The sequence below is a fragment of the Mustela erminea genome, chromosome 13 (genome assembly GCF_009829155.1).
Source record: "Mustela erminea isolate mMusErm1 chromosome 13, mMusErm1.Pri, whole genome shotgun sequence".
Lineage (NCBI taxonomy): Eukaryota > Metazoa > Chordata > Mammalia > Carnivora > Mustelidae > Mustela > Mustela erminea.
In genome coordinates, this window is record NC_045626.1 from 60,301,081 (window position 1) to 60,317,446 (window position 16,366).

Here is a 16,366-nt window from a genome sequence, read left to right on the forward strand (position 1 = left end):
GTCTACTCATGCTCTCTATCTCTCTGTCAAATAAATAAAAACCTTAAAAAAATAATAACAAGTTAATTCCATAAATTATAAAATTGATCAAATGTTTAAAATATACCAAGCTTGAAGGAGAAGACACTATTGAAATGGAGGCAGAGGAAACACCATTTGTGGATACACACAATGAAACACCAACTCCAGGAGAAAACTATTTTTTTCCCATTGATTTTGTCTGACAAATTATATCACAACACACTTGCAGTTTGATGACAAAAGCGAAAAATAGAACAATGTTTTACATTATTTCAAGGTATTGCATTATGTTCCATGGCTTGAAAAGGAAAAATCAACAAGAGGAAGGCACTTACTAAATAACGGCATTCTAATAAGAGTTTTTTCACAGGTTGGCTGATCACGGAGATACCGTACAAAATCTCAGGCAGTGTTAGAGAAGTCTAGAAGTCCTTTGAATGGAATTACTGTTGGTTTTGTGGCACTCTTGAGCACCAAGAGCAAATGACACTGAGGCGAAGAGCAATTCTCCATACAAGACACCCAGTGTCTATCGATGTCATTCTGTGTCAGACCATCGCTCAGACAATGGCTTCATTTAGCTAGCAGTCACCAAGTCATATGGGGAGGTCACATGAACATTTCCTAAAAACCAAAAAGTGATTCAAAATTAATAAAATGATTTAACAAATTATGCTACAACTTATATCACATGATTGGGAGTTTATAATATATAGGTTTTTAAAAAAGATTTTATTTATTTATTTGACAGAGAATGAACTCAAGCAGGGGGAGTGACAGGCAGAGAGAGAGGGGGAAGTAGTCTTCCCGCTGAGCAGGGAACTGAAGTGGGGCTCGATCCCAGGACCCTCAGATCGTGACCTGAGCCAAAGGCAGACGCTTAACTGAGTCACCCAGGCACCCCTTATAATATATAGTTTTGTTTAACTAGGGATAAAAATATGTTATTTTGTATTTTTTAAAAAATTTTATCTTTGAGAGACATAGAGTCCGTATGTACATGAGGGAGGGGGGAGGCAGAGGCAGAAGATCCTAAGCAGACTCTGTGCTAAGCTTGAGCTGGACTTGGGGCACAGTCTCACAACCCTGAGATCATGACTGGAGCTGAAATCAAGTCGGGCGCTTAACCTACTGAGCCACCCAGGTGCCCTTCATTTTGTAGTTTGATTGATTGGGTCAAATTTTATGGTACCAGTGCCTGCCATTTTTTTTTAAAGATTTTATTTATTTATTTGACAGACAGAGATCACAAGTAGGCAGGGAGGCAGGCAGAGAGAGAGGGGGGAGCAGGCTCCCTCCTGAGCAGAGAGCCTGATGCGGGGCTCGATTCCAGAACCCTGGGATCATGACCTGAGCTGAAGGCAGAGGCTTTAACCCACTGAGCCACCCAGGTGCCCCTGTCTGCCATTTTTTAATATCACCCTGTGGTTGCCAAACAAACATGTTTTGGTTTGGTTTGGTTTGGTTTTGAGCATGTGGTTGTTTGTTACTGCAACAGAGCTGACTAATACACAAGGGATGCCAAGGCTGTGTCCAAAAACAGGTGGGAGGGTAGAGGAGGGGACATGGGCGACATGTATATTACAAAACAGACATGTTTTCTTGAAGACGCCTACAAAATGCAGGTGCTAGTTCCAAGTTCTTTTATTTTAACAGCTGTGGTGACTTTAGCGGAGTTAACTGATACTGCTCAGACTTCATTTCTTCATCTGTAAAATGGGTATAATGTTATTTTTCCTTCCCAAGAGCAATGTTATAAGAATAAGACAAGGCTAAAACAGACTGAAAATATTAATATAAACACAAACAGTAAGGTTCTACTAAATAATGGCAGGAAAACACATAGTTCCTGAGAGCATGAAAAAATCACAAAAATACTAATAAAAATATCAAAGGCAGGTCACAAATGAGCAAAATAGTTTATAAAAACAGACACTCAGGGGCACCTGGGTGGCTCAGTGGGTTAGGCCTCTGCCTTAGGCTCAGGTCATGATCTCAGGGTCCTGGGATTGAGCCCCGCATCAGGCTTTCTGCTCAGCAGGGAGCCTGCTTCCCCCCCCTCTCTGCCTGCCTCTCCGCCTGCTTGTGATCTCTCTCTGTCAAATAAACAAATAAAATCTTTAAAAACAAAGCAAAAACAGACACTCAAATGAACTCAATTGATCAGACATGAGCAACAATTTCCTCGAATTGTTGACTCGTCTCCTCTCAAAGTTGACTCGTCTCTCAGGCTCCTGGGGAGATGAGATTTTGCTTCCTGCTGGGGCAGAGGGTCTTGCTGGGTTCGGGAGGCCCCATGATGGTGGGTTTGGTATTTTCACACCAAGCCTTCAGTGTGCGTGCCTGGCCTGCCCTGGGCCCTCTCAGGGTGATCAAGATGAGAACACGACCAAGTAACCACGACCCCTTTGGCAGGGTCCCCAGAGTGAGGCATGTGGTCCAGGGCTCCCCTTGTCCCCCAGCCTGGAGCCACACGCAGAGGTCGGTGGGTGGGGAGGGGGGAGGGACAAGAAAAGAAAAAAATGCCTGTTGTTCAAGCCACTGTGTTTTGCGGCCATCGATGGTGGACATCTCTCGGCAATAGCAAATGGCTCCCCCAGGTGCCGGAGTCCGTGCTCGTCTTGGTTGTCTTGGCCATGGCGGGGGCCCCTTCCCTCTGCACAGCGCCCCTTCCTGCTCTTCGGGTGAGACACACACATCGTTCTTTGAGGAACAGCTGGTGCTGGGCTCTCCAATGTCTGGATGGAGCTGCCAGACCCAAAATCACCTGTCGGTTGCCCGGCCCAGGCTGGTCTAGCGGCATCCGTGGTGCCACCTAAAATGCCCAAGAGACCAAGCCTCATGGAAACAAGAGGACAAGCACAGGGACAGTGGGGTCGGGGCCCTCTCTGCTCCCGTAGCCGCTCCTGACTGCCACACCCCGCTTTCATTCTGAGTCGCCATCGCGGACAGGGTTCAAAGCAGGAACAACAGCCACCTTGGGCAGCTGCAGCATGGAAGGGTCTCGCGCAGGGAATTAAGTGCTCACGTCAGCGGGGGGCTGGAGTCAGGGCTGCCTGAGCTCTGGTGCCCCTGATCCTCGACACGCTCACTGGGTCCGAGTGGGTCTGCTGGGAGCTGCAGGGCAGCAGGAGCAAGAGGAAGAGTTCTGCTTCCAAACCAGTGCGCCCACCCCGCCCCAGCATCTCGCTGACCATGTGCCATTTGCAACCAGAGTCCTTGCCGCAGAGAGGGCAAAAATTCAGTTCAGTTGTCCAACCTCTCCTGAAAGGAGGGGAGTTTTAGACACCCACAAGGATTCTGATCATGGGTCAGTCATGTTCCAAATAACTTCTTTCTTTCTTTCTTTTAAGAATTTTTTTTTGTTTATTTGAGAGAGAGAGAGCACACACAAGCAGGCAGAGTAGCAGGCAGAGAGAGAAGCAGGCTCCCTGCTGAGCAAGGAGCCAGACATGGGACTTTAACCAAGGACCCTGGGAGGATGACCCGAGCTGAAGGCAGTCACCCAACCTATTGAGCCACTCAGGTGCCCCACCCCCAAATAACTTTTTTTTTTTAAAGATTTTATTTATTTATTTGACAGAGAAAGAGATCACAAGTAGGCAGAGAGGCAGGCAGAGAGAGAGAGAGACGGAGAAGCAGGCTCCCTGCTGAGCAGAGAGCCCAATGCAGGTCTCGATCCCAGGACCCTGAGAGCATGACCTGAGCTGAAGGCAGAGGCTTAACCCACTGAGCCAACCAGGTGCCGCCCCCCCCATAACTTCTTTACATTTTTAAAAAAGATTTTATTTACTTATTTGATAGAGAGAGACACACAGAGAGAGGGAACACAAGCAGGGGGCAAGGGTGAGGAAGAACAGGTTTCCTGAAGAGCGGGGAGCCCTACGTGGGTTTGGATCCCAGGACCCTGGGATCATGACCTGAGCCGAAGGCAGACGATTAACGACTGAACCACCCACGCGCTTCATTCTATAAATTTTTTAATGTTTTTATCATTACGAAATAGTGATTAAGATGCTCATTATCATGATTACCCTGCAGATGAGGAAGCCTAAAATCTAGAATTTCAGTGCCTTTCTCAAAGTCCCACCAGTACCAGTCCAGAGGCCTTGATCCACCTCTTCCTGAACCCCAAGAGCCCAACTGCTGTTGCAGTTGGTGGAGCACATGGACCTGGAATGGGGTTTGGCAGGTAGCAGGCATCATGCATGCCTGGGAAGGAAACGTCTTTTACACTGAGGGGAAAGAAAGACGTAGCAGAAATTCAATATACTGACCCATTTATTTTCCCATTTCGTCCTGGAAAAGGCAGATTAAGCCTTTACTACAAATCTGCCAGGAATACAGCCTTTTCTTTCTTTTCTCAGGAAAGAAGTGGACAGTCAAGGTTTCTTTAAGAAATGCTTCCATGTGACTTGGGTTCAGCATCTTATGTATAATTTGCATATTTTAAAAGTTTCTGTATTGCCAAAAGGATTTTTATTGATTGATTTTTTTAAAAAGATTTTATTTATTTATTTGACAGAGACACAGCGAGAGAGAGAATACAAGCAGGTGGAGTGGGCAGAGGGAGAAGCAGGCTTTCTGCAGAGCAGGGAGCCGGATGCGGGTGTTGATTCCAGGACCCAGGGATCATGACCCAAGCCAAAGGCAGACGTTTAACAATTGACCCACCCAGGCACCCCTATTGATAGATTTTTAATGCTTCCTCCACTCCCCGGAACTATGAGTGAGGAAGCCCTTCACTAACCACAGATCTGACCATGGTCCCCGGCCAATCCACGCTTCTGGAGAAAATCCCCACCTGCCCCCATGTGGCCCCAGGTTCAGCTTTCAGGCAGGGTGGGCTGCAGGGACACTCCGGGGTCTTATTACAGCTAAAGCCTGAGGCTTACACTGAGTACATTCCCCTCTGCAGAGCCTCCTTACTGTGCTGTCTCCTCTGATGGCACTGAGGTCTGCAGGTGGCCCGTGTTGCTGCCCCCCACACTGTGCTCCCCATTCAGCCCTGCCACCTGGGTCCCGGTGGTGGCAGGGCAGAACTGCCCTTAGCTTGTTCTAGAAATGGAAAAAGAACAGAAGGGCAGCCACATCACGCCCCAGCCACGACATGAAAAAGGCTTCCTTTTTCCTCCTGATATCCTTGCGCCACAATTCCAGCGTCCCCAGAACAACAGTCAAGGGCAGGGCTGGGCATCCGCAGCTGTCTGGGCGTCACCCACCTGCTGTGGCATTCCTCGGGAGGGTTGCTGCCTGCCAGGCCCTGTCGAGAAGGCAGATGGCCACATAAAAATAGTTGGGGAGCCCTTGAGGTGCCACTTCTCCAGCTGCTCTGTTGAGTGGAAGCCAGATGAGAGAGGGGACAAGGCATGGCCTCCGTTTGAAGCAGAGGCTGGCGCTCAGTGTGTCTCTCTGGTGGGTGAGCGCAGCCTCTCGCCCAGGGAGGATGAACAGGAAGGGCAGGGAGACGATCTCACTCTCCAGGAAAGCCTTGTGACCCCCAGTTCTCCCTGGAATAAACACCAGACAAAAGAGGTCTTCCTGTTTCATCAGTTTCCAGCCAATTCTATTGCAGCTGAAACACTGTTGCATTATGCCAGCAGAGATCCAAACCCATTTCTTGTTTAAGAAGCTAGGATCTAGGCAATGGGGAGTTACTCATCAGCAGACATAAAGTTTCAGTTGAGCAAGATGAGGAAGTTCTAGACATCTGCTGTGCAACCTTGTATCTATGGTCATAATGATAGAGTGCAGGGGTGCCTGGGTGGCTCAGTGAGTTAAAGCCTCTGCCTTGGGCTCAGGTCGTGATCCCAGGGTTCTGGGATCCAGCCCCGCATCCGGCTCTGCTCAGCGGGGAACCTGCTTCCTCCAATCTCTCTGCCTGCCTCTCTGCCTCCTTGTGATCTCTGTCTGTCAAATAAATAAATAAAAATCTTTAAGAAAAAATAATGATAGAGTGTATGCTTTGCTAAGAGGGTAGATCTCACTTTAAGGGCTCTTATTATACAACAAAATGTAAAAGGAGGAAAGAAAAAGCAGCAGTTAGAGTTGAAGAAGGAGTCACAGGGCACGACAAGTTACGTGGCCTCTCTCGGTCTTGGTTTCCTCCTCTGTAGCAGAGCAAATAAGACCTGCCTTGGGAAGGACGGCCTTAAATGAGATACGCTGCTTAAAGCACGATGCTCCCTGTTCGGAACACTGTGGACATGGCCCCAGACACGGCTTCATCTCTCCTGATCGAGTGAGCCCTATAGCCTATATTGGGCAGTGAGTCACAGAGACATTTTAGGAGGGATAAGCTAAAGAACTGGGAGATAAGAGGTCCGGGTGGGTGGAGGGCGATGCTTTCTGAATCACCAGGCCAGCTGAGAAGCGAGGGAGGGGCTGCCGCGACATTCCTGAGGACAGCTGAGACAGCTGGGAGCGGTGGCCCCCAGTCTGAACTGAGCTGAACTCTCCAAAGCAGTCTCTTACTACAGAGGAGAAAGGATGAGAAGGTCACATTGCTTTGGTCTGGCACTTTCAGGTCTGCGGGCATCTCCAGGTCTGTTACGTCAGGTGCTCCCAGCAAGCCTGCCAGGTGGAAAGACCCGCCCCACTCCAGAGCCCCAGAGCAGCGGCCTCGGGGCTTGTTCCCTGCCTTCCCAGATGCCCTCCCCCCCCAACACCTGCAGAAGCACCCAGGGCTACGTCCACAGCTAAGATGAAAACTCAGTCCCTAACTAGCCCGGGGAGTAGGTGGGGCAGAGAACGAGGCACAGTTGATCATAATCAGTTGTAAACCATTCTGACTCTGCTTTTAAAATGCCGTCTGAATTTACACTTAATTCTCAGAAAACCCTGGTGGACACATCTTTGTTCAGGAAGGCAAGGCTAAATTTTTCCTCATTTCCCATTATGATATTCTGGGCCCTCCCTTTAGGAAGGGGAAGCCCTCTGCACTGCAAATTTTCTTGCATTCTACTTTCTTCATTTCCAATCATTTACTGGATGCAGGTGCCTAGTGGGCCGTGTGCTGAGTGCTGCATAAAGGACATCTAGTCTCTAACCTTGGGAATTTACAGTCTGGTCCAGGAGGGAAGAATTCTAAATGTGGGACACCTGGAGAATATGATCATGGAGACCAAGTGCATGATACCGGGGTTGGGGCAGACTGGAAGTTCAATGCTGACTTACCTGTGTGGCAATGTCATGTCCAATGGGAATCTAGGACCAGAAAAAGAGGACATCAACTAATTATTCCAACCTGAGGAGGGGGGTGATGCACATAACTTAATTTAATCCAAGCCACAGGGGTAAATAGCAAAAGCCCCAACAGTCCCATTTGTGCTTTTAGTTGGGAAAGTATAGCAGAGCTTTAACTGGTTTTCCTGGCATTGTTTCATTACATAACAGCTCAGTGAGTGATAGGAAGGGCTGGAGAAGGGATGAACAGGTCCAAACGTCTCAGACACGTCCCAGGGCAGGGAGAGGCCAGCTGACACATGCCAGGAGGAGGCGAGGATGTGGCCTGAGGGGCTCTGACAGAGGCAACAGGCAGAAGTCCCAAAGGTGGGGACGCCTGGGTGGCTTAGTGATTAGGCGTCTGCTTTCGGTTCAGGTCATGATCCCAGGGGTCCTGGCATCGAGCCCCGCATTGGGCTCTCTGCTCAGCAGGGAGCCTGCTTCTCCCTCTCCAATTCCCCCTGCTTATGTTCCCTCTCTTGCTGTGTCTCTCTCTGTCAAATAAATAAATAAAATTAAAAAAAAAAAAAAGGAAAAAAGAAGTCCCAAAGGTGGATGGAGCAGATTGCCAGAGTTCCAGGCAGAAGATACAGGTAGAGATGATGCTGAGAGGAGCAGGAAGCAAGAAGGACCAGGAAGCTGCATGGGGAGAGTCTCCAGGTCCTCAGGAGGCTCGGGCTGGGGGACCCACCGCAGAGTCCAAGTCACAGGGAGATAAAGTTCCATGGCAGGAACCAAGGGTCAAAGTTCAGGGCAGCAATAAATTAAATTAGATCTTCTTTCTAAAAGTCAATGGACACAAGTTCAGACCTATAAGATTTCTGTCACACACAAAAAAATGTATCCTGGCAGGCATGCAAACGCTCATTGGATTCATCACGAACAAGATGCTAGCAACTCCCGTAGACCTCAGGAGGAGAAGGCGGGGGTCGCAAGAGGTCCCCAGGAAACCCTGGTTCCTGGGATGTGGTGCACATTAACTGGGATGTAGTACCCGGAGGGTTGGAAGCATCATGTGGTCACCCTCACTGCTGGGGCTTCCCAGCCTTGTTGGGAGATCCTAAATCTCATTAACACAGTCCCTTTGGGTCCTGGGCATCTAGTCGATTATTCTTGCACTTTCCTGGGGCAGCGCAGGGAGAGTGTGGGGAGGGGGTCCGCTCTGCCTGTGCAAATAAGTCCCATTGAAATTCTCCTTCCCTGATGGTTCCCATATAACTGCCCTTCCTCGCACACTTACGAGCAGACTCATTCATTCAACTTCCATCACTTTCTTCCTTAATATTAACATGAAAAAAAAAATGTTTCCAAGTCATTTAATAGTAATAATGATGGCAATCACTATTTATTCCCAGCATATCAAGTTATTATAATTGTTTCTTTTTCTTATTTGTTGCAGAGGTTACTAAAACTTGATGACAATTCTAATCAGTCGTAGCCCAGTGTTTTGGATTTAGTAAACACTCAACGTTTGTTGAAGAAAAGGATGAATACATCAATGAATCATCAACACTCAAAATAGCATCCTACGACAGAACCAGACAGAACAGACTGAGGTGGCTCTGACCTTGGAGCTTTGATCCCCCAGGCCCTGCCAGAGAGCCGATCCAGCAAGGCAGAGGGAGAGTGCCAGAGAAACAGGCATGGGCGCTAACCCCAGGGGCAGATCCATCTGTGGGAACACATGGCGGGTCTTCTCTATATTTCTCCTTTTCCTTTTACGCATGGAGGTCTCTCTCTTCCTTTTTGTCCTCTTCCTGCCTTCTCCATTCTCTTCCCTAACAGATAAAACTGAACACTTACTGTTCATCAATGAGGTAAATATTTGTTTGATGACAGGAATCAATCAAAATCCTAGAGGAGAGGGGCACCTGGGTGGCTCAGTTGGTTGGGCGTCTGCCTTTGGCTTGGGCCACGATCCCAGAGTCCTGGGATCAAATCCTGCATCAGGCTCCTTGCCCAGTGGGGAGACTGCTTCTCCCTCTGCCTGCCGCACCCCCTGCTGTGCTCTCTCTAATAAATACATAAAATCTTAAAAAAAAAAAAATCCTAGAGGAGAACATAGGCAGCAACCTCTATGAATTCAGCCACAGCAACTTCTTGCTAGAGACGTCTCTAAAGGCAAGGGAAACAAAGGCAAAAATGAACTATTGGGACTTCATCAAGAAAAATGAAGAATCTTCATCAAGAAGAATATTACAGCAAGAGAAACAGTCAACAAAGCCAGAAGAGAACCGACAGAATAGGAAAAGATATTTGTAGATGACATGTGAGATAAAGGGCTAGTATCCAAGATCTATAAAGAACTTCTCAAACTTGACACCCAAAGAACAAATAATCCAATCAAGAAATGGGAGAGGACATGAACAGACATTTCTGCAAAGAAGACATCCAGATGGCCAAGAGACACATGAAAAAGTGCTCCACATCACTCAGCATCAGGGAAATACAAATCAAAACCACAATGATATACTACCTTACACCAGTCAGAATGGCTAAAATTAACAAGTCAGGAAACAACAGATGTTGCCAAGAATGTGGAGAAAGGGGAACCCTCCTACACTGTTGGTGGGAATTCAAGGTGGTGCTGCCAGTCTGGAAAACAGCATGGCGATTCCTCAAAAAGTTGAAAAAATAGAGCTACCCTATGACCCAGCAATCGCACTACTGGGTATTTACCCCAAAGATACAAATGTAGTTATCTGAAGGGGTACCTGCACCCCAATGTTTATAGCAACAATGTCCTCAAGAGCCGAACTATGGAAAGAGCCCAGATGTCCAGATGTCCGTCGATAGATGAATGGATAAAGAAGATGTAATATTTATACACACACACAGTGGAATATTACTCAGCCATCAGAAAATGAAATCTTGCCGTTTGCAATGATGTAGATGGAACTAGATGGTATTAAGCCCAGCGAAATAAGTCAGAGAAAGACAATTATCATATGATCTCACTCATATGTGGAATTTAAGAAACAAAACAGAGGATCGTAGGGAAAGGGAGGGAAAAATAATACAAGACGAAATCAGAGAGGGAGACAAATCCTAAGAGACTTTTACTCATAGGAAACAAACTGAGGGTTGCTGGAGGGGTGGGGGTAACTGGGTGATGGGCCTTAATGAGGGCACGTGATGTACTGAGCACTGGGTGTTATATACGACAGATGAATCACTGTACTCTACCTCTGAAACTAATTATGCACTATATGTAAATCAATTGAATTTAAATTTTAAAAATAAATAGGTAATTAAGTATTTCTCTTTCTCTCTCTCTCACACACACACAACCTTCTAAATCACACAGTCACTTAAATCGATTTCTGTTTCATTTAACATAAATTTTTTACAGCCCTATGACTGCAACCAAACAAAGTTGTCATATGCAGTTCTAGAACTGAGAGAATAATGCGTTTATATGGTACGTACTTGAAGACAAACGTGCTGAGTGCCTGCTCTTGGGCAACCTTCTCATCAAAAGTAAAGACCTTTACATCCCCAGTACATCATCTGCCCAACAATCGGATAAGCCTGGAGTTATACCCCCCATTTTCCCAGGTGGCAGAGCAGAAACTAAATTTATTCTGTCCAATCTCAAAGCTCCACAAGGCACCAATCCTAGCCACCACACTTTATTAGCGGGACAGTTTTCTGCTCTAACATTCCCAAGGAGGATACTGCAGAAGTCACGTAGAAAGGGACAGGGAACTCTTTGCACATGAAACTGTCAGGGGTGGTTCCCATAGGACGGGTGCGAGTGAAGTGGCCCGGTGGGGTACACAGAATTTCATTGGAGTGACTCCCATCATGTTAGGGCTGACTCCAGGTAGAGGTGGCAGAAGTGTCCTTTCCTTTCTCAGGGACAGGCTGGGGGCCTCCCAGGGGCCACCTCCAACTAATCAGGGCAGGGCCCCATATCTTCATTCACACACACACCAGACCTCAAGCCCCTGCCAGCTGAGCCTCTAAGGTATTTCTTCTTTAAGGGAAAAGCACAAGCTTTGTCTCTCTCTCAAAGAATTCCAGGCATCCAGAGACCAGGAGAGGAGGTCTGGGGGTTGGTGAGGCTCTCCCTCTTCAAAAAGATTCTCAGCCTCAGATTGCAATGAGCTCTTTCCTACACTGCTCCTCTCTGCCTCTCTTCTGGAAAGAGGGCTAACAATGCAGATCGAAATCCTTTGAATCATAGTGTTTGCTCCAGTGATTCCACTTTTAGGGATGAATCTTCAGTTCTAAGTTCAAAAACATTTCACTTACAAAGATGTTTGTTGAAGCATTATTGACAGTAGCTGGAAACTGGGAACAATGGGGATAGCCAAACAGAAGGAAATAATTAGAATACTCTATAAAATGCTGTGCCTTCGCTAAGGATGGTCTTTATGGGGGCGCCTGGGTGGCTCAGTCCTTAAGTGTCTGCCTTCGGCTCAGGTCATGGTCCCAGGGTCCTGGGATCGAGCCCATCATCGGGCTCCCTGCTGAGCGGGAAACCTGCTTCTCCTTCTCTCACTTCCCTCGCTCTCGCTGTCTCTGTCTCTGTCAAATAAATAAATAAAATCTCAAAAAAAAAAAAAAAAGGATGGTTCTTATGGAGCACCATACAAATGTGAAAAAGATACGCTTTCAAAGTTCAGGGTTTCAAAGCCCACACGCCACAGGAAACTAATTAAGTTTAAGAAAACTGGTTGTAGAATAAGACTGCCAGGACGGGTTCCTGGAAGGGAGGAGGTGGGTGATGGGGATTAAGGAGGGCCCTTGTGATGAGCATTGGCTGCTGTATGAGGTGAGAAATCACTAAATCCTACACCTGATACTAATATTACACTATACGTTAATTAAAAAAAAAAAAGACCTTCAGGAAATGCATCCAAATGTTAATTAATTAATTAATGGTTTTGGGGGGTTGGATTTTGTTTTTTGTTTACTTTTCAGTTTTTTCCAACTTTTGTGAAGCTTGCCTATTACCACCCCACCCTTTTTTAAAATTGTGGTTCAAAAAAAGGGCACAACATAAAATGTACCATCTTCACTATTTTAAAGCATACAGTTCAGGAGCATTCAGTATATTCACAGTGTTGTGCAACAGATCTCCAGAATGTTCAACTTGCAAAACTCATCTACTAGGGTTTAATGGGAAAAGAATATAACAATTATTTTTAAAAATATAAAGTATGCAAGGCTAGCCTTGAACATTGTCCTGATTCAGCTGGTTTTAAAAATCCCAGGATGAAGGTGCCTTTCCTACCTGTCTCTGGCCTCCAGCTAAGTCACCTGGCTGGAACATTCTGGAGCCCCTTCTCCCCAGGGCAGCTCCCCACCAGGGCCTCTGCCCCTCTCAGCACGTCTCTCTCCTCCTCCATAGCACCTGGGTGTGCTGGGGCCTCAGCCCCTCACCCCACACACCCTGCAGTGTGTGTGGTCAAGATAAGGGGTCAGGGTGAGAAAGAATGAGGGAAAGGTCCCCTGAGTGTGTTCTCGGGGGCTGGGATCCTGTCACCCACCCCCATACTCTAGGAGGCAGCTTTTTACCAGAGTGTGTTCTCCTGGATGTTTGGACTCATGGCCTTTGCATCTGGTCACTCAACCCCCTCATGTTGCTGAGGAAGAAGCTGAGACTTGAAGGTCACATCGGGGATCGGAGCCCGGGATTCTGCCACCTCACACAGAGCCCTTCCTTCTAGAACAGACTGAAGACTGTTACATTAGGCACAGTATCGGAGAAAATGGTCAGCGTTGGAGCTGATTCCATGACTGGGAAAATACAAAGTTTGGTTGAGCTGGGTAAAGCCATCTGACTACAGCAAGACATGGTGCCATTTTTGCCACATTGCCACACAAGAGGGCAACACTTCCATTACCAGCAGGTGGCTGTCAGGTTATATTTGTTACAAAGTTGATTTGCTACACTCAGTTCGAATGAATGAATGTTTATTCTTCATTGTGTACTTTATGGATATATGCTCACTATTTTTTTTTAAAGATTTCATTTATTCATTTTAAAGCAAGAATGAGAAAAAACAGGGGGAGAGGCAGAGGGACAAAGAGGCTCCCCCACCACCCCATCAAGATGGGAGCTTGGCTGTGGGGCTCAATCCCAGGACCCAGAGATTGTAACCTGAGCCGAGGGCAGACTCCCAACCTTCTGAGCCACCCGGGCCCCTGCTCATTACATCCCTAGAAGGAGGTGAAATGGAACAACCAGGTCACATTTTAGGTCAGCTGGCTCTTTTTTAAGTTAGGAAAGGTGCTGATCAGTCACAAGATATAAGAGCTGTAAGGGAATTTTTTTTTTTTTTTTTTAAGATTTTGTTTATTTATTTGAAGGAGAATACAAGTAGTCAGAGAGGCAGGCAGGGAGAGAGGAGGAAACAGGCTCCCTGCTGAGCAGAGGGCCAGATGCAGGCTCAGTCCCAGGACCCTGAGATCATGACCTGAGCCAAAGGCAGAGGCTTTAACACACCCAGAGCGCCACCCAGGCGCCCCCTGCAAAGGAATTTTAAGATCACCTGGTTAACTCTGGCTGATGAGGAAACGGATTTTATTTAAACCCAGAACCTCCAGGATGCAGGGTTAGGAGGCACAGTTAACTTTCCGATTCATTTCCCACCTAGAGCAGGACAGGCTGCCCGCAGCCCCACCCCACAGGGGCTCCCTGTGGCACTCCAGGGCTTACGGCATTCCATAAAAACAAAGGTATTCTCCAATCACACATCCCAAACCGGTCTTGTCTAGCAATGGCCTATAAAACTGGATCTTTATTTTTGTTCCCAAGCCAAAACAAAAGCGGCTGGAGAGGGAGCACCGTGGAAGGGTGCCATCACGTCACGTGACCATCCCCATCCCCACTGCCCCCGTGAACCCGATCATGGAAATTCCGAGTGGGGTGGGCTGGGGGCTGTGTGCGCGCATGCGTACGTGTGTGTGTGCGTGCGTGCGTGGGCTGGGCCCAGTCACCTGTCCTTTGGCGCTTCTCTTAGCCACCCCTCTACCTTCATGGGGCAGCATCTGCAGGTTCCTGGCTCCCAAACCAGCAGGGCTCCTGCACACATGGCCCTTGAGTTACTGTTGGGGAGCTGGGGTTAGAGCCAAAGGAGCTGAGCCCCCAGCTACCCCGCCAACATCACAGGGGCTCTAGAGTGAATGGTGATTCGCCTCCTCCCTCTCTCTTCTTGCTTGACGCAGAAGGGATGAGAGAGACGGTGCCCTGTTTTCAAAGACCTCCCGCCTTTGGAAGCCCTTCTTGGAGGTCCTTTTCCTCCCTTAGAGGCCCTGTTTCTCAGCTGCAAGGAACTTTCTGCTCATCCATCCCATCTCTATGCCCCAGGGAAGGGACAACAGCCACCCCCATACTCTAGGAGGCAGCTTTTTACCAGCAGATACTGAGGCTGTGGTCAGGCTGTCTGTGCCCTCCGTTCACTGGGCTCCTTCATGTATTGGTACTTCCCCGCCCCCACCCCTTCATTTGAGAAGTTTACAAACCTATAGAAAAGTTTAAAGGACAATACAATAATCAAATGAACACCTATTGCCCATCATGTTGCCACAGACAAGACGGTCTCTGCCTTGGGTGGTACCGCTTTAGGCACGGCTGCTAGGATGTGCCCACACCACTGTTTCAGCAGCCAGGATGGGAGAAGGCCCCCGCACAAACGTCCCAACCTGCTTCCAGGGCCACCTTCCTACCCCATGGTGGACGGTGACACTGATGTACACAAAGGGATGGCTGTGTGGGGGCGGGGGGGTGCTGGGGTGCTCACAGGAACACAGGAGGCCTGTCCCAGGGTGGGATGGAGTTGGAGGGGGAGAGACGGGGTGGGGGGGGGCAAGCTGAGAGTTGGGGCTGGAGGCTAGAGCCCTCCCCACTCCACTGCCACTCCTGATGCACATCCCCGAGGCGTCTGAGAATCCTACGTTGGAACCTGGCTTGCCAGACAGGAAAAAGCAGGGCAGAATGAACTCTTTAAAACTTTTGTAGACTTAATTTATAACTCCTACATCAGGCACAGGTGTCCTGTTGCTCCAGCCCCATCACTGTGAGGGCCTTAGCCATGGGGGCTGGGATCCTGTCACCCACTGCCAGCAAGGTGACGGCCACTCTGAGCGTCTGTTCTCTCATGGGCACTAACATCTGTCTTGGAGGGATGTTGTGATGATTCTATAAATTCTGTGGAAAAGCGTGTGGACGTGAGCCTAAGTCACCTTAGTTACTCGCCCTCCTGATGTGGACGGTAGGCCGGTCTACAGGGAGTGTCCATCAGAAACTCCACTTAGTCAACTTTCCCCCATTGAATCCTGTTACCAAGCCGTGGTCCTAAAGCCACTGACACCTACTTTCTGGTTCCTTCAAATATCTTGGATGCAAATCCCCACTCAAGGACTAGCATTGAAAACACAGTTATTGCCACAAATAGCCAAAGCTGCTGAAGAAGACACTTTTCTTTAAGCTACTTAGTGGCTTGATTCCGCAAGGGCTGTGGGACCAGAGCTGAGCAAAAGCTCCCCCAGGAACCCGAGGCCTTCCACTCCCCCACCTCCCGACACTGGATTCAGTCCCAGGAGACGGAAGAGGGGAACATTTACTTGGAGTCAATAATTAAATGGAACAATGGCCACAGAGAGCCTAAGCAAGAGTGCCAGCTACTCGGAAGAAGACAGCCGGGTCACCTCAGGCTGAAAGTTTGATGGTGGCGTGTGGGCAGGGCTGTGGCCTCTGGCATTGAGAAGGTGCAGGAGGGGACCAGGGCCAGGGACGCAAAGGGTAAAGAAAATAATCCTTAACATCGGAAACATTTGGAAAACTCCAGAAGGAAAAAATCTTTCAAGTTCTCTGCCTCTTTCCAACCACACACTCGTGAGGACTTCCCCAAGGTTTCCTTGTATCTAAAAAGAAACTGCTGGTGCAGGTGACGGAGCCCTGTCCCTTCCACTTTGTGTAGCATTTCTATTTGGCCGGGGTGTGGGGGGGTGGGGTGGGGCGCAGTCCGGCCTTTCCAGAGTCTCCCCACCTAAAGTGCTCACACAGGGAAACTCATGCAGAAGTCTTCGGTGGATGTACATTCCAAACGAAGGTGCCACAGAACCAGAGCCCCTAGGATAATCCTTTCGCTTTGCACATGAATCACCT

At 48.2% G+C, this 16,366-nt stretch overlaps 1 protein-coding gene across 13 annotated transcripts in view; it reads right to left on the reverse strand.

Annotated features, from left to right (window-relative positions):
* The window catches only part of LOC116571373 (formin-like protein 5), an 18,778-nt gene continuing 2,412 nt past the window's right edge, over nt 1-16,366 (reverse strand). For 5 of the 13 annotated variants that reach the window (XR_004277861.1, XR_004277863.1, XR_004277864.1 and 2 more), the window contains 3 exons: nt 7,198-7,227; nt 5,244-5,531; nt 60-645 (listed from right to left, as the gene is read on the reverse strand). Coding sequence is in view for 6 of the 13 variants with exons in the window: in XM_032309217.1 (XP_032165108.1) it covers nt 5,024-5,079; nt 5,244-5,284; nt 7,198-7,227 (127 nt within the window). In the remaining 7 variants the exon portion in view is untranslated. Of the gene's footprint in view, nt 24-59; nt 646-4,643; nt 5,532-7,197; nt 7,228-8,812; nt 9,139-13,731; nt 16,365-16,366 lie in introns of those variants that run through there. The other 8 variants (XR_004277859.1, XR_004277865.1, XM_032309211.1 and 5 more) reach the window with 8 other exon arrangements.